General features: G+C 49.2%; 10 protein-coding genes across 10 annotated transcripts; 5 read left to right on the top strand and 5 right to left on the bottom strand.

Moving 5' to 3' along the window:
- Window positions 1-1,500: 1,500 nt before the first annotated feature.
- RhiXN_05098 (uncharacterized protein) lies at window positions 1,501-2,868 on the top strand (the record flags this gene model as incomplete). The annotated part of the gene is made up of 7 exons (XM_043324914.1): window positions 1,501-1,630; window positions 1,689-1,756; window positions 1,865-1,982; window positions 2,033-2,126; window positions 2,184-2,328; window positions 2,384-2,551; window positions 2,611-2,868. 7 exons carry the CDS (start codon window positions 1,501-1,503, stop codon window positions 2,866-2,868), a joined length of 981 nt encoding a protein of 326 aa, XP_043177333.1.
- Window positions 2,869-4,358: 1,490 nt separating this feature from the next.
- On the bottom strand, window positions 4,359-6,216 carry RhiXN_05097 (histidine phosphatase family containing protein; the record flags this gene model as incomplete). The annotated part of the gene is made up of 11 exons (XM_043324913.1): window positions 4,359-4,551; window positions 4,612-4,731; window positions 4,789-4,872; window positions 4,930-5,031; window positions 5,088-5,281; window positions 5,338-5,361; window positions 5,414-5,444; window positions 5,495-5,595; window positions 5,654-5,714; window positions 5,774-5,982; window positions 6,031-6,216. 11 exons carry the CDS (start codon window positions 6,214-6,216, stop codon window positions 4,359-4,361), a joined length of 1,305 nt encoding a protein of 434 aa, XP_043177332.1.
- Window positions 6,217-6,588: 372 nt separating this feature from the next.
- RhiXN_05096 (topoisomerase II-associated protein PAT1) lies at window positions 6,589-9,694 on the top strand (the record flags this gene model as incomplete). Its single annotated transcript, XM_043324912.1, has 11 exons — window positions 6,589-6,657; window positions 6,717-6,831; window positions 6,886-7,005; window positions 7,064-7,162; window positions 7,213-8,054; window positions 8,108-8,354; window positions 8,406-8,718; window positions 8,777-8,848; window positions 8,900-9,203; window positions 9,263-9,354; window positions 9,412-9,694. The coding sequence occupies 11 exons, from the start codon at window positions 6,589-6,591 to the stop codon at window positions 9,692-9,694; spliced, it is 2,556 nt and encodes an 851-aa protein (XP_043177331.1).
- Window positions 9,695-10,355: 661 nt separating this feature from the next.
- RhiXN_05095 (Transcription initiation factor TFIID 23-30kDa subunit) lies at window positions 10,356-10,786 on the bottom strand (the record flags this gene model as incomplete). The annotated part of the gene is made up of 2 exons (XM_043324911.1): window positions 10,356-10,451; window positions 10,547-10,786. 2 exons carry the CDS (start codon window positions 10,784-10,786, stop codon window positions 10,356-10,358), a joined length of 336 nt encoding a protein of 111 aa, XP_043177330.1.
- Window positions 10,787-11,006: 220 nt separating this feature from the next.
- On the bottom strand, window positions 11,007-12,930 carry RhiXN_05094 (uncharacterized protein; the record flags this gene model as incomplete). The annotated part of the gene is made up of 5 exons (XM_043324910.1): window positions 11,007-11,438; window positions 11,489-11,869; window positions 11,918-12,044; window positions 12,097-12,199; window positions 12,252-12,930. 5 exons carry the CDS (start codon window positions 12,928-12,930, stop codon window positions 11,007-11,009), a joined length of 1,722 nt encoding a protein of 573 aa, XP_043177329.1.
- A 452-nt stretch (window positions 12,931-13,382) lies between these two features.
- On the bottom strand, window positions 13,383-18,730 carry RhiXN_05093 (4-alpha-glucanotransferase; the record flags this gene model as incomplete). Its single annotated transcript, XM_043324909.1, has 12 exons — window positions 13,383-13,583; window positions 13,635-14,125; window positions 14,178-14,894; window positions 14,945-15,153; window positions 15,204-15,381; window positions 15,431-15,884; window positions 15,939-16,348; window positions 16,404-16,924; window positions 16,979-17,563; window positions 17,617-18,204; window positions 18,254-18,399; window positions 18,458-18,730. 12 exons carry the CDS (start codon window positions 18,728-18,730, stop codon window positions 13,383-13,385), a joined length of 4,773 nt encoding a protein of 1,590 aa, XP_043177328.1.
- A 372-nt stretch (window positions 18,731-19,102) lies between these two features.
- RhiXN_05092 (Rho-GTPase-activating protein) lies at window positions 19,103-22,525 on the top strand (the record flags this gene model as incomplete). Its single annotated transcript, XM_043324908.1, has 13 exons — window positions 19,103-19,222; window positions 19,274-19,312; window positions 19,364-19,660; window positions 19,716-19,777; window positions 19,833-20,451; window positions 20,504-20,840; window positions 20,893-21,062; window positions 21,116-21,376; window positions 21,427-21,502; window positions 21,559-21,670; window positions 21,721-21,797; window positions 21,845-21,901; window positions 21,951-22,525. The coding sequence occupies 13 exons, from the start codon at window positions 19,103-19,105 to the stop codon at window positions 22,523-22,525; spliced, it is 2,802 nt and encodes a 933-aa protein (XP_043177327.1).
- Window positions 22,526-23,206: 681 nt separating this feature from the next.
- RhiXN_05091 (pre-mRNA-splicing factor CWC22) lies at window positions 23,207-24,705 on the top strand (the record flags this gene model as incomplete). Its single annotated transcript, XM_043324907.1, has 12 exons — window positions 23,207-23,265; window positions 23,313-23,350; window positions 23,410-23,519; window positions 23,577-23,618; window positions 23,673-23,701; window positions 23,773-23,846; window positions 23,904-24,096; window positions 24,157-24,198; window positions 24,260-24,366; window positions 24,418-24,444; window positions 24,526-24,630; window positions 24,683-24,705. The coding sequence occupies 12 exons, from the start codon at window positions 23,207-23,209 to the stop codon at window positions 24,703-24,705; spliced, it is 849 nt and encodes a 282-aa protein (XP_043177326.1).
- Window positions 24,706-24,951: 246 nt separating this feature from the next.
- RhiXN_05090 (fission 1 protein) lies at window positions 24,952-25,744 on the bottom strand (the record flags this gene model as incomplete). The annotated part of the gene is made up of 6 exons (XM_043324906.1): window positions 24,952-25,029; window positions 25,078-25,118; window positions 25,173-25,250; window positions 25,316-25,417; window positions 25,470-25,602; window positions 25,682-25,744. The coding sequence occupies 6 exons, from the start codon at window positions 25,742-25,744 to the stop codon at window positions 24,952-24,954; spliced, it is 495 nt and encodes a 164-aa protein (XP_043177325.1).
- A 396-nt stretch (window positions 25,745-26,140) lies between these two features.
- On the top strand, window positions 26,141-27,366 carry RhiXN_05089 (hypoxanthine-guanine phosphoribosyltransferase; the record flags this gene model as incomplete). Its single annotated transcript, XM_043324905.1, has 12 exons — window positions 26,141-26,194; window positions 26,249-26,312; window positions 26,363-26,369; window positions 26,418-26,442; window positions 26,498-26,628; window positions 26,677-26,722; window positions 26,788-26,819; window positions 26,878-26,923; window positions 26,971-27,025; window positions 27,080-27,163; window positions 27,222-27,243; window positions 27,303-27,366. 12 exons carry the CDS (start codon window positions 26,141-26,143, stop codon window positions 27,364-27,366), a joined length of 630 nt encoding a protein of 209 aa, XP_043177324.1.
- Window positions 27,367-27,534: the final 168 nt, after the last annotated feature.

Here is a 27,534-nt window from a genome sequence, read left to right as displayed (position 1 = left end):
GCTCTGTAATCGTGCCACCGGATTGGAATTACGTATGATGTTTTTTTTCCCTTGCCAGGTACATCTCCTCGGGGGTTTACGTCCCACCTCATGCTCTTTGATGTTCGCATGATCGTTCCGCCCAGCTCTTCAAAACGTGGAGACGATCAAGTCGGGAAGCACCCAGGTGACCTCTGCAGGCAGGTGTCAAGCAAAGCGAGATTAATTCGGACTTGAACAAAGGCAATGAAGGCCACGATAGACTTTTTATCCAGGACTGTCACTTCACACAGATCTAGGCATGTATCAATACAAATATCAAGCAAACCTGACTGATATGCCGTGGAAAGGTACTTCCCCGCACCTCAAAACTCCCGTTCGAATATTATACCAAGTGGGTCCATGGGATCCATCACGGTATGCCATAGTCTGTAGCGATAACTGCGGATCTCGTTCAGGATATTTTCTCTCAGAGGGAAGCAAGATAAGCGTGCATTGGGTGAGCTTTCAAGCGAGATGTTGGCTTGTTTCCGAGCTTCACGGCTCCCTTTAATATGTGGCACGCTAAAGGTTATCTCTCCGCTTGGTAGTTAGGGCGCACTTGATGAACGTAACGGGCATGGCCCTACACCAGCAAGCCAAATGAAGCTTAGCTATATGCGCCGTAGGTAGGCCATCATCGCCCTATAATCCCTTGCATCTTGTACTCTGTGCGACCATCATGTCGCGAGATAAGACGTTATCGTATCTGTATATGCCTCATGCTTGGCCTAGGGACTTCGTTTGGCGCGCATATGTTTGTATCTCTCAGAACCTGGAGCCCCTGGATCTAAACGAACAAATTAAACTTGAGAAATTTAATGGCGCACTTATTGATATCGGCTAAAGCGACCCGGTTTGAAAGTCGGTGGTCCTTATGTTAAAGTGCTTGTGCTTGACAAATGTGTGGGCTATACTTGCTTACTAATACCCACTATCCTCTTATGTATTTGCCTGGTACTAAATGAGAGGAGCGCTATGTGTTGCCATGCTCCCCTTTACCTTTATTGGACGTGCGCCAATACACATTCTCACCATTCTCACTGTCTTCTGGATCAGTGATCTGGCGCTTAACCACGTTCGATTGGAGCTTGGTAGTACCTAATCAGCTGTTATGATGTTTGCAAATGTATTTGAAAATACGGCTTTACGGCTGAACGAGCCGTCATAGTGCGCACTTACGGCCCCGCCAGGCCCAGTTGATAAGCTTTTCGAATTTTTGACTACTTAATAACCCACGTAAAGCTTTGAGCTCCTGTTCTGGAAAAGTGGCGTTTGAAGTTGAGTTACCCCTCTTCAACTGATTGGCCTTTCAATCCATTTTTCAAGTTCGGCCGAAAGGCTTGCCGCAGAAACTACCAATAGTAGTCTTATCACTTCAAGAACTCAAGCGACATTATGCCCACAATTCAGTTTGACCATGACGTGTACGCGTGTTCGCCTAGTCCTTCCATATCAGCCAGCCTACACGTGAAACATACAATGGACATCAATGGGGCATCGCAACAGCCCGTGGAGCTACAAAGCCCTTCTCTAAGTCTACTCAGGGCTATGAGCCTCGGTGCTGACTTGGGCATCGAACTCACCTGCTTATCGAGGGCGCAATTGTCCCGTCTGCCCGCGTTCAAACCTTCTCTCTCATACCTACCATCTTGACGACTCTTCGTGAGGTGGTGCTTGTCCCCATAGCGCGGCTTCTACGAGCGTTTATGCGCATACAAAGTCTACTAGAGGCGCAGTAAGTCTTCACCAAGCAGACTCGCGCGGCGAGGGCGATGAGGTTCTCCGATGTAGGTTAATAGTTAGTGTGCGCTCCTTTGATAGCTGATGTGCTACTTTCGTGTAGACTTTATTATGCTTCAACACGGTTCGGAAACCTCCGTGGCACCGCGACGTTGCCTACGATTTGGAGCTTACGCTTTCGCTTTCCGGTCGTATACATGAATTCGCCCAAGGGCTACATGGTATAGTGCACAAATGCGCTAATATGTATTCACTAATTGAATTACGAAAGCCTTCAATTTGCATTCGGTACTCCAGAATCCATCCCTTCCGCTCCAATTGTGTTTCGACGATCTTCTCTCCCAGTTGACCGCCCATCTGACTTTGTAAGTGCAGTACTGAGGCATTTTCTGCTTCTGCATATATTCACTAAACTGCACTAGCTGCTACCCATCTTGGTTTGGGGGGCACGCCAAGACTCTACGCAAAAACACAGAGTACCTTGATTCGATTCTGACTTCTCTTTCGCGTATCTTTGATCGTAGTGCGGATTATGGCCTAAAACAACAAGCTAAGTCGCACCAGTTGGTACTTATCGCGCTTTACCTCGATAGAGGCTACTACTAACGTAACATTTGGACAGAGGCTCCTCGAGAATGTGCGGTCACGGCTGCAGAATCAAGCGGAACTTTCAAATTCGACTGGATCTTCTATCGAAGACCCGGTTGCAGTAGCTGAAGAAAGTACCAACGGGCTGGCTCACAGCATCAACCAGGACATGTGCTGTATTTGGTTGCGGCTTCAACCATCAGTAATATCGCCTTCCGCCATTCTCAACGGCTGCTCGTATTAACGGTATGCCCTAAATAGGAGAAGCAAGGAAACCTATCGACACTAGTACCAGATACCGATGAGTTGGAGATCCATGAGGATCTATCCGAGTTCCCTATAGAGGATGAGAATTCGTGCGGAGACCCAATGATTGAGATTGTCACTGATTCAGACGAGGAGTTTAACTTGCCTTGGGAATATTGTTCACCAAACCCAACTCAAACCATATTGGACACAGAATCACCTGGTTCTTCTGGTTCAGGCTCGATTCATTCTAGCAAATCACAGCATCGCTAGGCCTCCTATAGTATCCGAGGATTGAACTTTACATGGATAATACTAGAAGATACATCCCTGTACATTTTGTGTGTCAAACCTTCCGATCCCCCGCCAAATCACTGGATAGTAGGGCATATGTGTCGTTACTGTTAAACCCGTATTAATGTGCCGAATACAATACTCAGTAATAGCACCCGAGTGGTGTACAACATTTCTGACAAGATGAATAAGAGCGTAGAGTGGTTGATAGGGAGGTACTTGTATACCTCTAGATTCCGAATCTGGTACTTGTACAAGCGATGCTCCTGGTAGGTGAGTGTTTGGGCGCCCAATCATCTCGAGCCTTGTCGCCCAGAGGGGATTTCCCCTGAAGTAAGCATCTTTCAGGTTGACGAGATTATTGTTTAGATCTTAGATCAGAATCAGTGTACACAATGATCCAGATTCCACCAAAGTACCTTGCTGTGGGAGAGGGGAGTGCTCGTTAAGTTTGTATTTAAATATTTATTACAACCACCAGGATACCACCTATGCGCAATTTTAGGCGACACGCACAAGATTCCTGCATTTAAGGGCCAACTATTTCTTCGATGACTTTTCCAGAAACCTATACTCTTATTTTGAATGATCGAGTTGCCAGCAAAGTGATTGTTATGTACACTCAATATTACAATGAAGTCGCCCGAATGGGCTAGGGTGGGGTGTTTTAATTCGGGAGTATAAATTTACAACATTCGTCCTCATCACACATCATCCACATAGTAGAACACTATTAGACATGCGCGACACAGTGCTCAGCTCAGTCAAGAACCGAGAGCTTGACACTAGGCTTGAAAATATAGCATCCCAGCGGGATAAGTAGTACGATCGAAATGATTTTGTGCTCTCTTGAACTCGTTTTATGTGTTGCCGCGACAAGAATCCAGATGATGCGCAGTGAGTGGTCGGACACATTCCATTTCTCCAAGCTCGCACGTCCATTTCTGACCGAGCCAATTGCGATCTTAATGATTAAAAAATCCGGAGACTCGAATCAGCTGGAAGAAGGCAGACAATACACCTATCGAGAAGAGCGTTGTTCGAACGGAAGGATAGCAGTAGCCCGATTCCTCTCTCACAATGGTGTTTATCTGCTCAATAATCGTGTCGATTGCGTCGAGGGCCTATTAGTGGGACTGAATGCCCATTTCCGGTATAATACTTTAGCCGCCTGTGTGTGTATGCCGGGTACATAATAGCCCGTTTCTCTACGAGGGACACAAAAAAACCCTAGAGCGCTCTGAAGTGCTCCGGTTTTAGGAACCTCGTTGGGGTCCGACGAACCCGGATTGCTCGACAAGCACTTCGAGCGTCATACCGAACGCTCTGGGGTACTCACCGACAATAGTGAGTCCCGGAGCGCTCTCGTGATTTTCGAAGCTCGCAGAGTTCACAAGTGTTAGCCACAGCTTCAGGAATAACATATAATTGGGTCAATTGGAGAAGTATACAAAGGGTTCACCCATATATTATATCTCCGGATTTCCACAAGTAGTGTTCCATTTGCTATCCCCCCAATTAATGCCGGTACTCGCTGCGTTAGCTGATACGAATGCATCTAAAGAACAGGCTCCGAGTTTTTTGTCGAGACTTGTTTTGGCACATGAGGACATAAGGAGGGGCGAATCATTTAGGATGAGCCGAATTTGAGGCCCTTTAGCGCTGTGCATGATATTCAGCAACCAGATAGATTTGAGTTGAGCATAATCATAAAATAAATACCTGGAAGTGCAAGTGAATTTCTCGAAGATCATCTGGGCACCAAACGGGACCTGGTTTGTTGTGCGCCATTTGCGGTTAGATTTTGGCGAAGAAACATTGGGAGACAGGGGAGGTGTGTCCCTATCAGACGTATCTATTGTCAACATAGAACAGCGAAGTTGAGGATCTCAATAGTACTTAGCAAGTCCCAATGCTGTCAACGCAAAATCAATGGTGGTATCGTGTCCGAAAGAAACGAGCGAGCTTGACGACTTAGTGAATCTATGGGTGCTGCGTGAGCACCCATTAGGGCTAACCATACTTGCTAAACACACTAACGTTTGGATAATCTTGTTAACAATGGTTGAGCCAAGTAGTGCTCCCATTCCATCAGGAAGGCCATATCCGAACGCTCCGACCATCAATAAGTCAAGTTCATATCTAGGAAGAGTCGAAGATTAGGTATGAGTACGCTGAACTGAGCGGGATGAACTGACTCAAAATCCAATAGCTCTGATTGACTAAAAACTCCACACCACGGGGATTTTTCAATACCATACGCCGCGGTATCATAGGCACAAGCATAAAGTGCACCATGTGTGTCGGCATCAGTCAGGTTAACGCCGGAGACTAGCTTGTTGAGGCGTTTGGTGATCGGTGGGAGGTAATGAGTTCCCCATTCAACGGTCAGCTGTGAGAGCAATTCGATCATGCTATGAGATTACGATTTTATCTAGACCAACTCACATTGTTACCATATGCATATTGCCACTGTGTCCTACGCGATCAGTCTATAACTCTCAAAGGGAGGTTGGTTGCATACTTTTGGACAGGTAAATGAGGGGGTGATGAAACTGACAAAAAGTGGTGAGATGAATGTTTCATTTGGGGATGCCATACCTACCTAATAGTTTTACTATCCTCTGGGATGATTGTGAATGTAGATGTATTAGCCCATTTGCGTCCAAAGTATCCTTCACGGAACCACTGTGCGGACTCTTCAACCTAGCAACGCTCTTTTAGTCAAATACTATTTTGCTGATGAATCCTAGTCTTCACGTACTCTATCTTGCCCCCCAACAAGAAGTTCATCAATGAGAAGCTGCGGATACTTTAATTTGAAGCTTGGAGGGGAAAGCGTAGTCCGGTTAGATGCATAATGAGGTTTCTGGTGCAAACATACTTAACGCCATGTTCAAAGAGCTGTAGTCTTCCGGGTGGAGTGAGGTCATCATGTCCCAGAGTCGTGTTATAGCCAGATTTAAGGAACTCGAGTTCGGAAGGAAGGTGGGCAGAATGAATGGAAGCCGATGCCTTTGCGAGTTTAGAAGAGAGACCTTGGATAAAAACTAGCTCTGAAGCAAGTGGATATCGAGACCCGTGCCGGCCAATCTAGGAGCGTTTAATTAGGTGAGCATAGTATGCATTAGTATTGCCTACATAAAACACTTGATTGACGTTGCAATCTGAAGGAAGAGTCTCCTGTATTCCAGACTGTAGGGGTGCTTTCTTGTAAGGAGATAGGTTCCCGAGATGCTCCACGACCCAAGACGGGGTTACACTCGCAATTGAAAAACTTGGTCCCAGAATGATCATAAATGCGCTCAAGTTTTGATACAAACGCATCTTGAACCCAGTGCTTGATGGTTTGAAGGCTGTTGGATACCACAGGAGGGGGCTAACGTGGATGAAGCCGGTGTTGAAGAAATTTAAGGCTTCATGGCTTGCCGATATCGAAGGCGGCGCCCCATGATAACCCTCAAGAAGCACAAAACATCACGCGTATCGGCAGTGAGCATATGGAACATAGGCACAGCTGCAGTGACCATAGCTTAACTTTAGAGTGCTATTTAAAACGCTCATCACGTGATCCGATAACATAACGGAGCACATGCCGAATCGCAAGACCTCGGGCCCGCCTCTCACCATATCCACGAAATTGGTACTGGATAATTTTGGATAAGATAGTGAAGCAAGCACGTTTGTTTGATCAACGCCATGTCGTTCTTTGGGTTCGACACGACTCTTGATAGACTTGACTCTAAAAATGGAGGTCATGGTGAAGAGGTACGTGTCTCTGGTGACTGCCTAAACGATGTTTGACCTATGTGCCACGATAAACATAGCCTATTGCAGTGTATGACTGGGGATCCGAAAGATATGAAAAGTTTGGGGCTGCCTTAGATGACACACTCGACGAACTCAATGATGAAACGTTTGGCATATCCTCAGAGGATGTAGGTAAGATCCCATATCAAGACCAGTTCTCTCTTCGTATAATGAACCTTTCTCCAGGCAAGGATTTTGATTTCTCCGGAACAAAAGGAGCCACACAGAAGCCATCAGAAACTATTCCTTCAGCTAAAATTACGAACCAACAGCCAACAGCAACCAATGTCAATAATGACCTTACTTGTATGCCTCTCATCTGCGCAGCCCATCCATGTATGGCTTAAATGAGTTTGATTGACAGCTCGCCCGAGCCAGTCGTCACTGGATGTTATATGGAACGACAGATCCGTAGCATCAGTCCTGGGCCGTGTAGGTAGCGACACTTGGAACAAACCTTCTCGTAAGCGTGCATCTTGTACTATGTAAATATTGGTCTTACTACTTAGGTAGAAGCCAACGATGGGAGCAGCCCATTCTCTCCTTTCAATTCTTCGTCTCAGGTCCAACCACAGAGTACTCAGCAGTCGTCTCAGCCACGCATCCGTACCCTACAAGAGATCGAAGCAGAACAACTTGCCAGAGTCCGTGGGATCGGGTCGTCTCCCGCAATACAGAATGCATCCCCTGCAGTTCATCACGCTGCGCCAGCCATGCATCAGGGGTCGCCAGGAATACCTACACACCAAGGTCCATCCCCGTTGCACCAGAATGCGTCTGCAATGCACCAAGGCTCACTGGGAATGCATCAGTTTGCCCCGGGAATCCACCAGGGCAATCCTCCTGTGCATCAAAATTCGCCCACGATGCATCAAGCCTCGCCCTTTGCACACAACCGCGCTCAATCGTTGGCACAGCAGCATGTGCGGACCCAATCCCAGATCGCCGCTCTTGAAGGGCTTGAGCGTGAGATGCAGGCAATGCAGCTAGGCGGTGGAATGGGCTTTCGTATGGGTGCGATGGGTATCAACCAAGTAGGTGTAGGTTTGAATCAAGGTGGCATGATGGGTGTGAATCAAGGCCCTCACCCAAATATGGGGATCGGACCTGGCGGAATGATGGGGATGGGAGGGTTTGAGCAGCTTCAACACCAACGGACGCCTAGTCTAAACACAAAACAGCAGCAACAGCAGCAGATATTGATGGGAATGCATGGCATCGATTCGCACCCAGATATGATGATGCTGCCTCCCGAACAACGCGAAGCTGTTATGGGTGAAGCCATGAGAAAAATCATGGAGACGGAGCGAATGGAGGAAAAGAGGCGTATCAAGGCGATTAAGATCGCGCAGATGGTTAGTTGATCGTAATTCATTCAGGCAGTCCCGGTCCTAATCCAAAACACTAGTCCAAGTATAACGATCTGATGAGTCAATCGGACAAGGACTTCATTACTCGGATCCAGGTCTCGCAACTAGTCACTCTAGATCCTTCTGAAGATTTCTACGCCAATTCGCTTGGATCCTCTGGTATTGCCGCCGCTGCCTCCCATACCCGAGGACGAAGACGAGAGAATGCACTGGCAAAAATGGCCACTCAAGTCGAACGAATTGTGAACAATGCGAAGGCACGCGAGCTGGAGAAAGGCGCCCAGAGTATGTTGAGACTCCGGACCAACTAAACTCTATTCATTCTAAACGGATTAGGCGCGAGCCATTTACAGGGCGCACTGGGTAAAGTTTCTGGTCGGAGCTACAAAGCTGCTCCTCGCCAGCTCCTGCAAGTAGAGCACGATCATATATCGAAGGAAGATGCCGCAACAGCAAAACAAGCAGCTCAATTAGGGCGTGAGGCACTGGGTAATCAGCCGGGCGCAGGAGCCGGGATCGTGAAGCGGGACCCACTGACCAGGCGCGAAGCTCTGCTCACACTAGAGGCGATCTATGACCGCGTTATCAAAATCGAGCAATTCCAAAGGGCAGCACCCTCTCCTGAAGATCCCCCAGCCCAGGAAAAATGGTGTGTTACCGCATTTATCCGATAAACCAACGTCCTTATACGGAATGGTGGGTTTTAGGCGAGAGGCATACGAAACTGAGATTGAAGCACTATGGGCGTTCTTACCGATCCTCACACCCCTTGAGACCAGGTACGTTTTCCTTGGCACCGTGTCCTACAAGCATTGAATATTCGATTATAGCAACCCGCATCCTTTTGCTTCGCTTTTAACTCCGTCCAAGGGCAAACGCCTTATTCCACGACTCACCCGATTATTCGACTCGAATCGGGTGCTCACGATGTACACACTTTTAATTGCTGTCTTCTCTCAACTTGATGTAGTGCGCGAGGCAGAGCAGAATCACTTGCAAACCGATCTGTTCATGACCAGCGTTCTGCCACCCTTGGTCCCAATTCTGGGTAATGCGGGGTTACGCTTCGTGCATGGCCTTTTGGGGTTGTTGATCGAGAGTGGTTCCAATTTAGTACAACTCGCCGGGACCAAGGTACAGTAGATGGTACTCTCTTGTTATTGTCACACGACCGCTCACAGTACACATGACAGCCGGGTATTGCTGTACTAACCATCCTGCTCAGTCGAGTAGGGATTCTCAAGACCGAGACCGAGGCCCCAAGCAGTAACGAACTGCAAGCATGGTAAGATAGCCAACCCCAAATTCACATTGAATCACCATTGAATCACGACCAATCCAGGCAAAATGTGTTTGATACACTCTTCCGTTCTCTTGCCCAGCATCTTGTATCACTTTTCCCATCGACAAGACATGCTGCCGCTCAGACATTTGGGGGTGCCCTTTACTTACCCGAGGGACCCGATGTGGCGGATGAGCCCGTTTGGCAATTCTGTGCAGCACTAGCTGTGAATGCAGACATGCAGCAGCAGCAGCAATTGGTTGCTGAACTACGAGATAAAGTACTCGAAAATGTGGCAGGAGCCACGAAGGGTTGGGTTGCGGACGAGCGATCAGAGCGTTGAAGCTTACCAACGTGAACTTGTTCCTGCACGCCTTGGGATTAGATAGTTCACAGATTACGCTCTAATGAGTGTGGCACTGCTTCGATGATATTGATGTAGGATGTGGTCCCATGAAGGTGATCTCACCAAGGTTGCCTGTATACGGGTGTGGATGTGGATGAAACTTGTACCTTGCTATTAATAGACACACTGGTGCCACAGTGAATGGATCAACACTAAACATTGCACTGCGGGAAGCGCTGCGGAATGGCATCTAGAACTACAAGTACAATCGAACATAGATACAATAGGACATCTAGAGATAAAATTCTGGTTTGCGAGCGTTAATTCCGTATTCGGCAAGTGCGCCGAAAGATCATCCATGGTAAGGACAGTACGAGTTTGTCCTGTTTATAAGGAGCCCGGCTCATACTACTGTGATACTCAACAAGTGATTTAGCTCACCCTTGCAAGTGCTGTCGTTACCGCGGTTGTACCGGCCTTGTCAGTCCTTGCGCGCGCAGCTGGCTGGGCATTTGTACGGATCCGCGCATGTTGGTAAGCGTCTGCGCAATGTCCGAGACAAACTTCTGAGCCGCTAGAGAGAGCAGGCGCTTTCTGAAAAGAAGAGTGATAAGTGAGTTGCATAAAGTAAAGGCGAACGAGAGCTTCCAGATCCCAATTAAATAAATATGAGATAATCGCCCACGTACAGTCTAACATCTTCGCATTCAAACCCAGCCCGTTGCAGATAATAGTCAGTTACTTCATTTGGGATCTATTAAACCGCCACATCAGGTTAGTAAATTGTTCCGTGGCCCTATGTACAATCCACCACGCATTCCTACTGTATTTACGAGAGTCAGTACTTACAAGAGGATCGTATTCGTCAAGCATCAACATAAATTCCGCAAGCGTTCGGTCCTTCCTCGCAAGCTCGTCAGCACGGCGGGTGCTCGTTCCAGGCTCGTGTGCAATAGATTGCGCCGCTGTAGCAGATGCAGTGCCAGCAATAGGCTGGTATATTTGAGGATATGGAGTTATATAAGACGGAGCCGAAGTGGACGCAGACTGCTGGGACGCGTCGCCAGAACCGGTAGGTGCGTATGACATGGTGGATAAAGAGACGCTAACCTTTTGTCACGTGATCAGAGGAAAACACAACGCGGGTCGATCTTTGATCCCAGCCACTTTAGGTTCATAAGTCACGAATTTACATATAAAGAGTTTTAAAGAATACATTTAGTGCCCGAGCGCACATGTTCAAGTCTGAAGTTGGGCTATCGAATCAAATTTTGGGTCATGCCCCGGCCTTTTTTATTATTATTGGCATTCACGCTCCCTGATTGGTTTTTGACATGTTCGCCAGCTGGGACGCCAGTGTGACGAGGCTAGCTTGCAATGCTGATGGCGGAGCATGGAATGGAGTATAAGGTATCGGAACTCCAGGGGGCATGGGATGAGGAGGTTGGGGGAGCACAGGGGTTTGAGGTGGGATATGAGGTTGATGATGCACTTGGACCTGTTGTTGCGATGGTTGTGCAGAAGAGGCGGTGGTTGTGGGTTGAGATGAGATACCGTTTTGAATCTGGATTACACCATTTTGGATAGGGGGCGACATCGGATTTTGTAACGGGGGTACACTCTTTGGTGCTTGTGCAGGTGGTGACATACCAGTTTGAATGGGTGGAGTAGGTGCTTCGGGTTGGGGTGGTGCTGGGAGGGAGGGCATGGTAACTGAGAGTTGATGCATTTGCACAGGCGACTGGGAAGGACCAGGTGCGGATGGAGATTCAGTCGCGGGCCCAGCATCACTACTTCTGGCGGCGGCGGTTGCGCGAGCGCGGCGCCATCTGGTGCACCAGGAATTGACATACGAGGCAAATGGGCTTGTATACTTCCTTCCTCATTTGGGGGCTGGTTCTGTTCAGCTCCACTTGGATTGGGGTCAGATGGTCCAGGTCCAGGTCCTGCCTCCTGTAGTGCCTTTAGTAGACTAGCAACTTGCGCCTGGGCGTCAAATTCGGCCTGGGTTTGCTGGGAAGTAGGTGAGCTAGGAGGATTGGGGCCAGCTGTATGCCGCGCTCTGGGATCGGGAGGGACAGATACAACGGGCGGAACCGGCGGTGGTGCCCACGCGTAATTTCCAGGTACCTCGGCCATCGATTGGGGACGACGAGTCGTTCGGTTCGTTGTCTGTTTACATGTTGGCTTTGTTCACACACCAGTAGTGAAAGAACCTACAGCACCCCCATGCCAATTGGGATTGAGCTTGTACTTGGTGCCTACTTTTTCGAGGCGACCACGCTTGTACGCCTTTTGAAGTGCTTGCGATGCTGACGGCCGAAAATTGGCGTTGAGTGGCCACCGGCTAGACAAAAGTCAAGGACAAATTCGAGAGAAAGAAAATAGATACTACTTACGCAGACATCCAAGCAAATACATCTTTTGGCGCAATTCCTTCATTGTCTTGACCCTCCATAAGTGCAAGGACTATCATTTCCTCATAGCTAGGGAGGCCTTCGGCTAAGCAGAGCAAACTATCAGCGTTGAATTACCATGAACGGGGCAGACACACATGAAGGTCCAATAGAGGTGATTGGATTGTATCCACCGATGACCCCTGTTCTAGTTTTCTTGGCTGGAGTGTTTCTCACGGGGCCGATTCCGGGGGCTGAGCCAGTAGCAGACTCTGAGGTAGGAGAGTTTGGTGGCCACAGCGGGTTAGCGGATGCAGAGGTAGGATTTGTCGGAGTCGCAGGAGATGGTATAGGGGGAGATCCTCCAGGCAAGTGGACTACCAGAGAAGGGTACGGCTGAGGAATCGGTGCAAAGGGCGGCGGAGAGTGTTGGGGCTGTTGAGGCTCTGGTGTCTGGGGAAAGGAGACGCCTCCTGGGGCGGGAGAAGGCCGAGTAGACGCACTACTGTCTTTGGAGGCCAGTGCTGCAGCATAGGCCCGTGCGGCCCCAGCACGTGTGCGAGGACCTCCTGCAAGCGGAGCAGACGGTGCTCTGGGAGGTGGCGGTGCAGGCTGGGGATCTGGCGAGCCTTCACCATCGACATCATCGGCAGTAGAGTTGGATTGCATGCGTCGGACCTCGCCTGCCAAGTCCGCTGGAAATAAGCTGCTCGTGGCCCCAGCATCGAGAGAAAGTACGAGGTCAATGATCGCATTGTTCGAAAGCAGCGAGAGATATGTTCGCTTGAGTTCTGGAGTGCTGGGGGGCTGATCTTCGGCAGCTGTTGGCGCGTCCATCTCGGCCTGGTCCTGTACAGCTCAGAAAACTACTCAGTCCCATCCGCTGACATCTCCGAAACAATCCGCGGTTTGCATCCGAATGTCTATATAATCCCGGCCCGGTTGCTTCTTTTCTTTTTTCAGGCGTCCGCATGCGATCACCGAACCTCCAAGCGCAAGCCATGGTGTTTTTCAGGTCGCAGGAGGCAAGGTACCCTCGCTAGGGGGTTGCCCGCCAGAACAACCGTTGTTCGTTCGACAGCTGAGCCCTACTTGGCATTGTTCAGGTAGGTGAGCTCGCCTAGGACGTTCTTGACGATGTTTCATATTCTAGGTCCTTGTGTATGCCACTCTGGCTTTGACATTCTTGGACAAACCATGAACCATACATTCTATTTGTACAACTCGAAATATAACTTGAATTCACTTGACAAAATTTGACATCTTGGCCCCAAGACAATCAACCTAATTTACTCGTGCTGCAACTTGTGAACCTCCTCCAAAAAGTCCAACAGGCAACTTGCGCTCCATGCCTGCGTATTGCACGAGTCTCGGCAGTACTCGCCGTTCCGGTTCGTCAACTCTGGAATCCCTGCCCATGGGTCGGATGCGATGTGCCGCCGTGCGGGGAGCAACGCCTCGTGCAAATGGTGAAGCGTTTCGGTCAAATCCTACAGGTCACTATATTAGCGCAATCTAAGAAAATTTCAACCTTCACTTACGTTTTTCCCCGCACCGACCAATCGGTCAAACTTCAAGTATGCACGTAAGAAATAACCCAAGGGCCATCCCCACTCCGGGCCTTGGTGGTAGTTCAGCCCCTTTGCGACGCTGGCGTCATCCGAATCGTTTGCATTGTCGTAGTACCCGCGATATTGCGAATCCGCTTCGTCAAGAGTCTTCATGCCCAACGGGCCGCGCAACCGTTTGTCGGCGATCTTCAGTGCGCCAAGCGCGTGCTCGGGGTTGAACAACTCGGGCGCGACGACCATGGCAATTGGGAAGTTGCATCGGAGCTGGTAGTCGGACCACTCGCGCCCTGCCCCCGAACCATACACATCCTTGTAGATTCCGCGCTGGTTGATGATACGCGGGTCTACTACATAGTCAGGATCTTCAACGGGGTTCAGAGGGACATAGTAGTAGCGTTCAAAGGCGTTTTGAATCAATTTTGCCCACTCGTGGTATGTGACCAACTTCTCTTGTCCGTCGACTGATCGTTTGAATTAGCTATTATACTTGAAAACTTTTGATAAATTACTTACTAGTAGCTTGGACGCCTTTGAATGGGAATTTACTTCCAAGCCCGTCGAGCCATCTCAACGTGCTGAACAGCAGTCCCGTAATCTCGACCGGCGCCCCATCACGTGGAGTACCGGGAGTGCCCTTAGTACCAGCTTTCTGACTCTCACCCATCTTGTCCATCCACGTTCCGCAGTTCTTCCAGTTGCCCCCGAGAGTGAATCCAGTCTCCCAATCGACCGTGACCTTGATGTTGAAGCCTTCATCACTCATTTGCATATCCAAGTTGGGCCCGGCATTGTGCTCGCGGAATGAAATGCCCGTGGCGTGCCTTTGCAAGATTTCTTGGATGATTTCGGCGACCGTGCTCGAGTAGGCGTATGCACGTGGGTCGTCCCAGGGGACAAACGTATCGTCTTGCGGGAAGCGACGTTTGACGGGGACTTCCAGCAAGGCAAGGCCCTCAGGAGCCATGGTACAGTAGTCTTGAATATTCTGCAGCATCCACCACGGAGAATCACGCGAGTTGTATCGAGGTGTGCGCAGCGCGTCGAGGAGATTGGGAATGAGACCATGTTTCAGTGTAGCGCAAAAGGCCAGGATGTGTGCTCGCGCGGCCGCGTAGTTTCCTGTAGTAAGGAACAACCCTCGCAGAGAAATGAATACGTCTCGGCCCCAGGTACGCGCCCATCCACCTGCAAAATGAGGAAGTCCGGCGGCCAACGAAGGAACAACCTTGCCTGGGTCGATCGATGCAGATTGGACAAGACCATGCATTTGGATTTGGCACAGGGCCAAGTTCTGGGTGAAATCGTGGCCGAGACGACAAAGTCAGAGCATTGTTCGATAGCAACGCGGCGAGCAGCCTTGTATGCGGAGAAAATGACGATAGCAAAGTATTTTGGCCTGAGGAAACCGGGTACTTGTGCTCGGATGAGGTCGAATCGAGATTTGAACCAAGCGGCCGACTTGGCAAGGCGTGGGAAAGTGGAGGTTTGTCTGTAAAATGCAATGAAGATAGGTCAAGATACAGAAAAACAACAACCTACTTCTCTAGTCGTGCTTGAATATAACCAAGTGCCCAGTCTCCTTGGCGCAAGTTCTCGCAGAGCGGATGCCCAAGATCATTATACTTCATAACGTGACGAAGTGGATGCATCCATCCTTCGAGACCACAATATACTAGGTCTCCCAACCCACCAATATTATAAGTTCCAATCTCTCCGTCTAGTTGAGGGTCAGTCTCTGATGTCTAAATTTAGAATAAATACTCAACTGGTCGCATCGCGCTCTTCTCCGTTGCAGCGGTGTAAAACTACGTTCAGATCTACCAGATCCAAGTCGGCAAACGCTTCGTCTGCTCCCTCTCCGCAGGCAGCTTCCAGATTAGGATCAACCCCGACAAGCTGAGTCTCATATAACAAGATACTGCCAGGAGGGAACTCTTCCGGAACGATAAGCTCGCATCCGTCTTCAGTTTCTTTAGGCGGAACTTCGGCCAACTCCTTTAGTGTGCTGGGCAGGCCAGAGATAGTCGTCTTGGACGCCTCAAGCTCATAAGACGGTATATCGATGGATGCGCCAAGAATAAATCGAGCCTTGGTAGACTTCAGCGCAATCGGATTCACGTCGCCACGAGCCTTGGAGCCCTTGGAGGATCCAAATGCTGTATGTGCAATTAAGAAGTATCCTTTCTGGGTCCCTGGTTGAACGCGATGAATGGCAATATACTTCGCTCGAAATGTTAGGTATATGCGCACTGATTGAAAAATGATGGAACTTACGTCGCCCTCCTGATGCACATGTCCCTCCTTAAATCCAGCGAGAACCATTTCGGTATGCAACTGATTCAGAACCTTCTTGACCTTGGCAATGCCTCGATCAATCTTTCCCCCATCGCTTGTCTCGTACTTTCGGTTATCACCGACAAGGTCAAGAAGTTTAGGGTACAAGTCGTCAAAGCCCTTGTTGGATCCGGTAGCTGACAAGCCAAAAGTGACGAGCGCGCCAGTAGAGAGTGCATCTTCGGCAGAGCGCTTATGGAGAGGGGATTCGTTGTCGTGAGTCAAGTCGTACATGAGTGCGTGTGGTGCAGAGCCACGGATAGGGGTAATGGCTGCAGGGCGGGTAGCACCCTTGCCTGTTGGCGGAGGGAGCTCTTCTATAGAGGTCAGGCAGGATTCGTCCATTGAACCTAAAACGGTTTGTTTTAGCCCAGTTCCAAGCTTCGAAAAATAGACATAACTCACCAATTGGCTTTCCTAACCCATAACGATGCAACAATCTGGCGAAATCCTTCGGGTCCCAGCCGTTCATGGCCTCTCGAATCAAGCTGTTGATACCTAGTCGGCTTACGAAGTGCACATCCATCTCCTCGCTTCCGGTAAACAACTCGGCACACACGTATAAGTCCGGGTTCACCGCGCGTGCGGCGTCGAGTAAGGCTACTCCTACGTGCAATGGCGTAGAATGGCAATTGTCAATGCGGAACCCGTCAAACAGCACTGCGAGCGACTGGACGTATTCGGTCATATGCTTCCATAGCCATGGGTTATCGCTTGGGCCATCACCATAACGAAGCTTCACGCAGTCCCCCCATACAATCACTTCACGACGAAGATATGCCTTTGAGGGTCGTAGGGCAAAATTAGCGAGTGGGTCGGCGGCCCAAATCCATCCATTGTTAGCCACGGCCAACGCTCGGGGGTCGTGTTTGGCGGTTCTAGAGTTTTTGGGGATGCGGGTAAAGTAGGTATCCACCAAGGGCATTCTGGGAATACGAGTGAGCGAATACATGCGCGGTAAATATGAATAAACGCCTCACACTTTAGTGATCTCACCGATTTTAGGGCCGTTTTCGTCTAAGCGAGTCCACTTGACGCGGTTCATGATGTTTTCGATAGCAACTTTAGTGTCTTCTTCCCATTCCTTGTAGTGATCGACGTTGAGAACATCCACCACTCGCCCCCAAGCTTCGCCGTATGCTGCTGGGGTGGCATCACCAAGGTCGACGAATGCAGTCTTGACGACGCCCGCCGCGACAGAAGGGTTGACAGTGATCATAAACCTTTCAGCAAATTCCCCGACGTGCTCCAGCTTGCCTTCTTCGCGTACGATGTTAGCAATCTCTGTCACTGATTTACCGGCAATGTCTGGACCGGTCCATGGGGTAATCTTCGAGGCTGCGATGGCATCAGCCACAGCCTCCTTCTCAGATTGACTATTAAGAACGTAATATTGCCACAAGTTTAGCTTGGCAATGTACTCCTTGAGAGCGTCGATTAGAGTATCAATATCCTTTTGCGAGGTAACCAAAGTCGGCAGGCCACGGCTCGCAAGGTCGGTTGAAAAATCGATGATGGCATTATCGAGCTCGAGAGCGGGGGTCAAATGTGGGCAATTATAGGGACTGAAACCTAAAATCCTAGTCAGACTCAAACTCAATAGATAGTAATACGATACGCGCCTGCTTCTGGATGGTCCTGTAGCCAATCACTATTATTGGCAGTATGGTTGAGAACGACGTCAGTCAGGCTCATCAACCCATATTTCTTTTTGGCCAATTTGAGGGTGTCCTTAACACGTTGAATACCTTCCTCCTTGCTGCCATCGTAGGCGTCTTCGAACAAACCGCTGTCGAATGCCATTTGATCGGCAATGCTGTAGGGACTTTTACTCTCGCCTCGCTGCTGAAGGGGAGTGTAATGCAACATGTTATATCCCCTAGTGCGCGCCTCGGCAAAGTGCTGTTCCCATTCAGGCAAGGGCCCCATCCATTTAGATACGACGGTAAGCATGGCGATGCCATCGAGAGGAATATTGACAGCCTGGAGAGGTTCGAGGAAACCGGTCTGTGACTGAACTGCGAGCGTCTTGTCATCGATCACAGGAGTCCGTCTATATGTTGTGAGAATGGGGTCGATGTTAAAATAACCCTCGCGAGCCTTGATACGACCTTCGGGACCGTCATATTCCAGCCAATAAACGAAGGCGCCTGCATGGGAGATGGGCAGATCGATCTTGATAGGCTTAGAGAAATCAGTAGGGAGCCTAGCAAATTGTGAGTCTGGAACATGTAGCAGCCAAACAAACGTCATACTTTCTCTCAACGAAGTGATCGCGGCTAAATGTGCCTCCGTCTAGGGGAAAGTTGGTCTTGAATGCACCATTACGGGAAGCTGGGCTACCGGCATCGATGGTGACACGTAGAATGTAGGGCTTGTATGCTGGAGGAAGGCGCGTGTACTAAAACAGTCGTAAATCAGCATTTCAGTTCACTATATGCGCTTAGGCTTAGACGTACTGCAGCCTCTCGATTTGGGCCACCATCTGGCTCAAGGCGGAGCTCGTAGACTTGAATGCGTGCATCTCCACGCTCTGTAGACTCGAAGAAGTCGAGCGCTTCATCAGCGGGAGTCTTGGGACCCGGTGTCCTAGGGGCATCTGCATAGCGTTCGTGAGGCAATTGAACTGGGGGAGGCTTCTGGCCTTTGGTGGTACCAGCCCCGGCCTTGGGATGGCCAGGGGCAGCTTCACTTGTCGAGCCTGATCTTGCCTTGGTACTAGGAACTGGCATGAGAGTTGACGCTGAGTCGAGGCGCGATGCGATTGTATAAATACGCGTCGTGAGAGCCCTTAACCAATCACGCGGGACCCCGTGGGAAACGGTATTATCACGTGACGTCATCTGTCGCCGGAGGTCGAGGGCAGGCATAAAGCTACGACGGTCGGTGCTAGTAGGCAGTCTACCACATCTTCAACGGGTTTTTATTCGCTCTCAAAAGAATCAAATTAATTTTACGTCGATTTTTCCTTACATAAAATTACGCACTTTTGAGCCACCCGGATCAGTGGCGGTACCTTAAGCGCTGGAGGCTGTACGCCCGGCCATGCTATATCCATCGAGAACCAAATTGGCACGTCCACGTCCATCTTCCCAGTTGCCGTCATGAGCACGGACGAGCCAAAGGTAGCCCCCAATGTATCATTGCCATTGTCATTCCACAACAGCTTTTGGACACCCGACTACCGCACGGGTCTAGCTGTGCTCTTCAATAAGCTCGAGCAGGTAATACAAATGTCACACCTGCGCTGATTCAGAGCTCACGTCGCGCTACAGGGCATCGCTGAGAACGCAGAGGTCGTTACATTCATTCGTGTAAGCTAATATCTCACATATATTGTGGATGGATACTTATGGATGTCATAGTCTCGAGTTGCTGCCGAGCGTAATCTCGCCGCCTCACTTATCAACCCACCACTTACAGGCTCACGTGGTACCGGTTTTGATGCAGATGATGGTGCAGCACTACTACGCGCTTTCCAGGGGCTACAGGCCGAATCGGCCTCACAGGGAAATGCGCATAAGAACCTTGCACAGGAATTAGATAGCATGGTTGCCGATCCATTCGAACACTGGGCAGCCGGGCACGCAGAGCGCATCCGAGACTCTCATCATGTCTTGCTCGACGTATATATCAAAAACTACGAAGACAAGGGTATCGAGGTCCGTATTGTCCCACGGCTCCCAATGATTACTCCACTCATCTTGAAATACATAGATAAACAAGTTGAAACAAACCTACCTTAATAAGACTCGCCTTGCTAACGAAGCTGAAGACGAGTAAGTGCTTAAAACTCCGTTGCTCTGTCACACTAACCGTAATTCATTCCCATAGTGCCAAATTCGCACCTCATCAGAATCTCGGTGACGCTTATACCTCTCCTCGGCTCAAGCCCACCACTCTATCTCGTGCCGGTACAGTCTCTGATCGAATCCTGCAACAAATGGGTGTCTCTCCCTCTCGGGAGAATAGTATAGCCTCGGACGCCGCCTCAACCGCAACTGCTGATACTTCAACCACTGAGCCTAAGGTAGACAAGGGCAAGGGACGCGCTACATCACCTCCCCCTGAGGTGGCGTCTCCACTGGTTATGTCTCCTACCATGCCCCCCAAGCTGGATATCCCAGCTGTGGATCAGCCTTTGCCTCCAATTCTGCTAGCAGGTTTAGCACTTTCTCCAGCAGCTCTGTCGGCCTTGCTTCTTCAGGCTTCCAAGGAGCTCAAGACTACGACAGTCAAACTCCCGTTTATTGCGGAGTACAGGGACTGTTTCACTGGTGCCGACTTTGTCGACTTTTTAAAATCGAAGGTACCCGGATTGGGAGACAGCGTTGAGCGCGCCGATGAAGCTGCTCGAGACCTAACCGAACGCGAGAATTTGTTGAGACGTATTGGTGAATTGGGAAACGCGTTCGAAGATTCGCAGGCAGCGCTATACCAGTTTAGACCCAAGGTGAGTGCTATGCGCATATATGGTACCTATTGTAAACTAATCCATATCGTAGGCATTTAATCTCGAAGCTGAAATCCGCGCTTCATTACAACCTCCCAATTCGGCGGATAAACCCGCTCCTTCTCCTTCTCTCCTATCGCCTGCATCGAACGTAATGAAGCGCTCTGGTACTGTTATGAATTTCATTCAACGTGCGGTTAAGAATGCCAACACTCCTGCCGAGCCTCCTCACATTCGTGCCCGAAATGAAGCTGATGCCGCAGAGCGTGCATATCGAACCGCGATCCGAGTCCTCGACAAACAGCGCCTAGGAGTGGAGGAAAAGGTTGAAGAAGCACTCAAAGTATTAAATAAGTGGGAGATTGAGAGACTGAGGGCTGTGAAGACAGGTGCGTGATACTCTCAGCTCTGAGTCAAGAGGTGTTGACGTTTTCATTTCAGTGCTGCAACAGTATCAAGCTGCTCTTTCCACTCTCCCCAATGCCCTCACCACCTCGATTAATCGAAGCAAACCACTCATCGACGCATTCACTCCTGAGGCTGACGCTACTGCCCTCATTGAACGTGCACGAACCGGACCGTTCGTCCTACCGCACACCTCTTTGAAAATCGTCAATTGGGCGAGTATATTACCGATGGGCATTTTGGCCTCGATCTAGGCAAGTGGGGCGCGGCTGCTTGGGGAGAAGGAGAAGCTGCTCCGGACGCCATCCCCAGTGTTATTACTGCGCTTCTCGGCGGTCTCGAAGCAAAATACCCCGGTCTCCCAAGCGACGAGGAGAGGCGCAGGACTTGGATTTACGAAGTACCATTGGCTGTGTCTCATCGATTACGCGAGGCGATCAACGACATACCTAGTAATCAGGATATTCCTTCTGGGCTGTTCGACAAGTTTGACGCACCCGTGTTGGCTGCGACGACCAAGGTAGAGTAATTATGACAGAATGGCTGGGTATATGCTAAATAAATCCGCAGTTGTGGTTCCTTGAGTTAAATCCACCTCTCGGGCTTTGGGAAACCTGGGATGAGTTGCGCAAGATTTACCCCTCTGGTAAGTTTCATCATTAATTTGGTGTCTTTCTCTCTCTCTCTAATAGTTGGCAATAGTCGGAGCTGCTCAAACTGAAGATCGCCGCGTGGAAGATTTGCAAACGGTGTTGATCAAACTGCCCAAGGTTAACTTGTTGGTACTCGACGCAATCATCAAGCATCTGAAAGAGTAAGCGATTATGCAAATTTGGCTGATTGTGTGATTGACATTGGATGCAGACTTGTCGAGGAAACATTGGGAGCTGATGAATCTCGCGATGTCTATGTTGCTAAACTCGGGTTGTCTCTTGGACGGAGTAAGTAATTTGATATCGTTGATGGATAGGTAACTCATAGGATATAGTTTTCATGCGCCCTAAGGTTGAAAATGAGCTATCGATTCAAGATAGACACCCCAAGTGTACGTTTCTCGCACAATGATCATGTTCGTCTATTGAGAATTGAACTAGTGCTTGTCATCGACCTTATCGACCGCTACGATGAGATTCTCCCACCTACGGTGGCCAAGAAGAAACGCGAAGTGGAACGAAAGGCTCCCATGCGCAAACGTACCAAGCCCTTTGACGAGCGGATCAACCGCCGTAGCGCGCATTTGCAGGATCCGCGTAAACTTCTGGAGGTACAACACGCAAATCTGGCAGGAAGATCTAGATCGGCTTCGAACGTTGGTCAAAGGCCCACTATACAGCCCGCCGGCTCTACCGCGCAGTCCCCAGGCACCGAAGCTGCACCGCCAGCGCCACCGCCTGGATTTGTCGACCCGGGCCCACCTCCTCGTCCTGCGTTTGTGGATCCAGGTGAGCCGCCGCGACCAACTTTTGCGGAACCCAAGGACGAGCGGCCCACATTTGCTGAGCCCAAAGATGACGAGGCTAGCTTGAGTGTACCTCAGGATGATGGGATAGTGATACAACCCCCAACTCCGATTAGCGGACCTGGGGAAAACGCGGCGTCCCCTACTGGCGATGGTGCAGGCGAGACCCCCGGCTCGCCATTCGCGCAAGTTCTCGCCAGTGTCAGGTGATGCAGTATTGTCCCGCACACCATCAGGAACCACACGTGCTCCACTGCGCGGTCCGCGCGCAGCCAAGGGTCCTCGTGCTCCTCCCACCAGTGGTACACCTCCACCAACAGCACCGACACATATCCAACGCGAGAGCCGAGGATCGGTATCAAGCATGGTATCCAATTTTGAGCGCCCACCAGTCGCGGCCAATCCAAGTGACTATGCCCCACGTGGACGAGGGGGAAGAGCGAACGCAAGTGCATTTGGAAGGAGGGAGGGCTCGCGACTAGGACCATGGCGAGTGGTAGCGAGGACGAGACGGTCGGAAAATAGTTCCGAATGATTTAGTGGAGCTGGTCGTTTAGGGTTTGGTATAAACGTTTAAACGATGTAGATGCACAGAGTTTTCTATTGGTTACGTGTAGGGTATTTAGCGTGAAACTATTCTGTAGATACGCAAGGTCGAAGCGAAATGAGGGAGCAATATGTGGCAGTGCCATTAATGTGGAACACGTGAGCAATGGTAGGATGTTTATGATCGAGAAAACGGGAAACAACCACATACCTGGCACCTTGAGGCCTGGACAGCAAACTGGTATATTTTCCACGACGCCTCGCCCCTCATCACGCTAGGCCACGATCCTCACGACCCCGATCTACTGTCTAACGCCTTCACTTTCCATCTGCCTACCTCGTGCCATGTCGCTTCCCACTATAACACGACCTCCAATCGCATCGGCTACTGGCGAATCACATCCGTCAGTTCTTAGGCCCAGTCAAGAACAGGTGAATGGCTTATCTACAGGCATGGCATGCACGTGTTGACTAGACATGCTTTTGTGGGTATGTGGGCCTAGGCAGTTGTGATATATGCTTCAGTGGTGTTCATTGGTGAGCTCTAGTCTCAGGGTGGGTTGCATTGGTGAATGCTGAAAGTGTGACGATCGGGGTAGTCGTAATATCTGCACTCTGGCACATCCCGGGTGCACGCACATTGATCAACCCTCTCAAGGTATCTGCCTTTCATTTGTATTCGATTGAGGTTCCCGAATTAAATCGATTGTTTCAGTTGTTTACGATCGGCTGGCATGAGTTATGTCACATGGCAGCTGTGAGTTCAACACTGCATAAATAGACCCTCCTAATTTTGTTTCTGTCTGCAAAGGCCATATTTACTGGTGGTCGAATCACGAGGTGCGAAGCTGAACCCTTTTTTGTTCCCAAGCATACATTGATCTTCTACTCCGGCTTGCTTAAATCAACAGTATATCCATTGACCCCAATACTGGAGGGTGCACACGTGTAGAAGGAGGGCATCCCCCGACCATTCTTGCAGCCGGTATGTCTCCGTTCGCATTCGCCTCAGGACTTCTTTTTAACACGCACCACGTTCTAGGCTACTTTGGCTCCACCCTCATAGGTGCAGGTCTTGTTGTTGCATCCTGGGATACCTTGGCTGCGAAAATAGCGTCGTTCCCTGTGGCAATTGGGTTGGCGGTCCCGCTCATCTTAGTTCGAGATGTATTCACGATCATACTGATCGTTATTTACGAAGCTTTGCTTATTGGCTTTTGGTTCATCAATCATGCGTGAGTGTTCCCCTATTGACATTAGTTTTGAATTACCGTGCCAATTCTGAATATGGCTAGTGACGCACTGAGATATTATTGCCTGTTCTTGGGAATAATGAGGTATAGTACATTTTGCTAAAACCTGTGGATTCGCTGTCTAATCTTTCATCAACTCCGCTAGTATTTTCTTCGTAGTCTGGGACTTTACAGATGATCGTTTCTTTAAGAAACTAAACGATTCCGATGCGACACAATTTAGCCTTTTGTACCCTAAGGTGCCTCCTCATTGTAAGCCCTCACTTTTGGCTTGGTTTCGCAACTCTCATGCCCCTCGTCTAGACTGGGCTACTGGTTGGTTGATATTTAGTTCGTTGGTATTTATTGGGATGCTGCTTCTCGGAATTGCAGTTTTTAAGGTGTGCCAGTTGTGCTACCTCTATTATATAGAATCTGACGGTAGCGCTTTCAAACAGAGGACCCCAGGTAAATACCTTTTCTTGGATATCTATTCAGGCTCTGACCGAATTTTAGACGAAATGGCAGAGGAAGCTGGTAAGCGCCAAAGCTCGATTGTTATATTTGATAAGTGTTGATCCTTGAACAGCAATCTTCCTTCCTACGAGATGACATGGACATTACTGAATATAAATACACCTGTCCCCTATAGCTATACTACTACAGTCCCAGAAGACGATTCAGCGCTTTACTTTAGACCTTTCGGCAACTGTATTTCTTTTCGTGATATTTTATTGGTTCTTCAGATTACCCAATATATTACTACAGATGATGGGAGTAGAGCTATCAGAGATCCGCGACGGCCATAGGGAGGTACAAGGTATGTATTTCGTGTCGGAAGTAGGTGTAATTCAGTGTCTATGCGGTAGGAGCGCCTTGGAAAGATGATATGAGCGGTCCTGCGGCTTTGAGATATTCAGAGGCATGTCCACGAATCTAATTTCGATTACGGCGAAGCAGACCTGCAAGCAAAAGAGCTCCTACAACTGCTGCGCCTCCCGCAATACCCATGCCGATGTAGCCATCTAGGAACGGCCCGTCAATCATTTTATCACGTGGCTATGATGAGAAATAATTACCTCGAGCAGTACTCTTGTCGATGAGTTGAGCTAGACTCTGGGCTTGCATGTTTGTCGGCTCTTTGCTTAGCAGAAGCGCTGTGTTGTACGAATTGATCGTCGATCAGCCAGGATATCACCGATGATCCTAATGAGGAACACACCGTTGAATTTCCTAGCATCTTCCAAGTTGCCCATCTTGTAGTGGCCCAAAGCTAGATAATACAGACACTCTCGTCTTCTTGCAGGCTCGGCTCGATAAATCTCTATATGTCGCTCGGTCAGTGAAACCTAACGAGACTGCGGCAAGCCACATACCAAGCAATAGCTGCACACCCTCTACCTGATGATCTCTCCGCTGGCTCTTTACTAAACCCCACGAATAGTTAAACTTGGTCTGAACAGATACGTATCCCTGGCTCAACTCCTTCTCGTATTGTGTGCGGAGTACCTGAAAATATGTTTTCCATTAACCTTACCACTGCTCGAGCAAACGTGCCCTATCGCTGTAATATATGACGCCCACTCACAGCCAGCTCTTCCGGAGCCAAAGAAACCTCTGCGTCAGCTGCATATGGAAGGTCTGTTGGCATTGTATATATGCAGAAATTTAATGTTGTTAAACTTGTGGTTGTTCGGAAAGATGTCGTCACCTCAAAGCCGAGCGGAAACTCGATGAGAATTCACGTGATGGTAATTTGTGTAACCGCTGGGCGCTTGCCAACTTCTACATCTCATCGACTTGTCCGGCTCAATTGGCACGCGCCAGACCGGCGCGCTCGATAGGGCTTAGTGACCGACTTTGATACCATAAATCGTAACCCCGAACGTCTCCGGGTGAGGAAGATAGAATATCTTCCTATGCGATAGGTAGGCCACGTGACGCTGATTTTTGCACATCTTTATTACTCGGGAGTTTACCTTCTGAAACTCCACCCACACCTTCACCTACCTCCGCCCTCCCCTCTTATTCACATCTCATTACAGACATGTCAGAAGAACACGACGGTCATCTCCGTGCCACTTATAATGAAATTCATATGGTACGGGCGTTTATCGTTGAACGAATTCACATATTAAGTGTCTATCATAAATAGCTCATCGGCAAGGCTGCTGAGCGTATCGAGAAAGAGTATGCCCCGGACCTGTTTGTTGCTATTGGTATTTATTGTAACTTATCTTGCGAATACCTCATATTCATACCCCTACAGGTGGCGGGTGAGTTCCCTAGATTATCTATGAGCTATCTGCCTGACTTGGATCAAGTGGATTCTTCCCTGCACGAGTCCTCGTGAGTCTTCATTACTTATTTTATTCCGAAAGTATATCAATCATATGCACTACAGCGTACCTTCCTGAAACACCCTCAGTCCAAGAAAAATATTAGCATCCAGGCAATTGGATTGTCGCTGTATGAGGAGCTACCTTCAACGACCGAGGAACAAATGGCGAATGAGGTCATTAGGACTCAGTGGCTGTAAGCCTAGTTTGCTCCGCTTACTGCTATTTACTCAAAGCTCTCCAGCGGGCCAGAGACTAAGACTTTGCTGGGACGAAAAGTGTTGATTGTTGTAAGTACATTCGAAACTTGGAATTTGGGTGAGTAGCCATAATGTGGTATGACTGCGTCATGCAGGATGAGGTTGACGACTCGCGGACCACCCTTCAGTGAGTCATTATATCTATGCATACAGTCCGAGTTGACCATATGCGGTAATTTGTCCAGATATGCTGTACGAGAACTTCAGAAAGACGTCGAAAAGGAACTCCTTGTAGGTTTACCTGGGTTTCCGTTGCCAGATTTGTTGACCTCTTTTAGCTACTGCCCGAATCCGAACGAGATGCTATGCGGCCCAAATTTGGTGTTTTTGTTGGTACGTTCATTAAAATAGCGCTTTAGCTGGGCTCTGACTGACAGGTGTATTAAGTTCACAATAAACTCAAGCCCAAAAAGGGTGTTCTACCTGATGGAATCCCCTATTTCTCGGGAGAGGACATCCCGGATGTCTGGTGTAAGCTACACAATACTCTACGTTATCTGCATTTTCTGACAAATTGATATCGATTAAGTCGATTATCCTTGGGAAGTCAAGTGAGTTTTTTGTCAAATTGGTGTCTTAACTAGGATGTTAATTTAGATTTTCTATTTAGGGACGTGTATGAACACGACCGCATGGCCGAGCTCGGGCGCAAATTGCAGGCAAAATCTGCCTGATTATTTGAATGTGCATAATATATAGGTGTAACTATACCATTTGACTGAATGCTATCCATTGTGCTGAAAAACTTCAGCTGACCAAGCTTCAGAGCTTCGGCGGGCTCTGTTTGGTACAACTCGGTGGGTCACGTGACTGCCATGAACTCCTATTCGGTGCCCAGATTT

Source organism: Rhizoctonia solani, chromosome 2 (genome assembly GCF_016906535.1).
Source record: "Rhizoctonia solani chromosome 2, complete sequence".
NCBI classification, from domain to species: Eukaryota; Fungi; Basidiomycota; class Agaricomycetes; order Cantharellales; family Ceratobasidiaceae; genus Rhizoctonia; species Rhizoctonia solani.
Note: the sequence above shows the minus strand (reverse complement) of the source record. Positions and strands in the feature narration are given on the sequence as shown.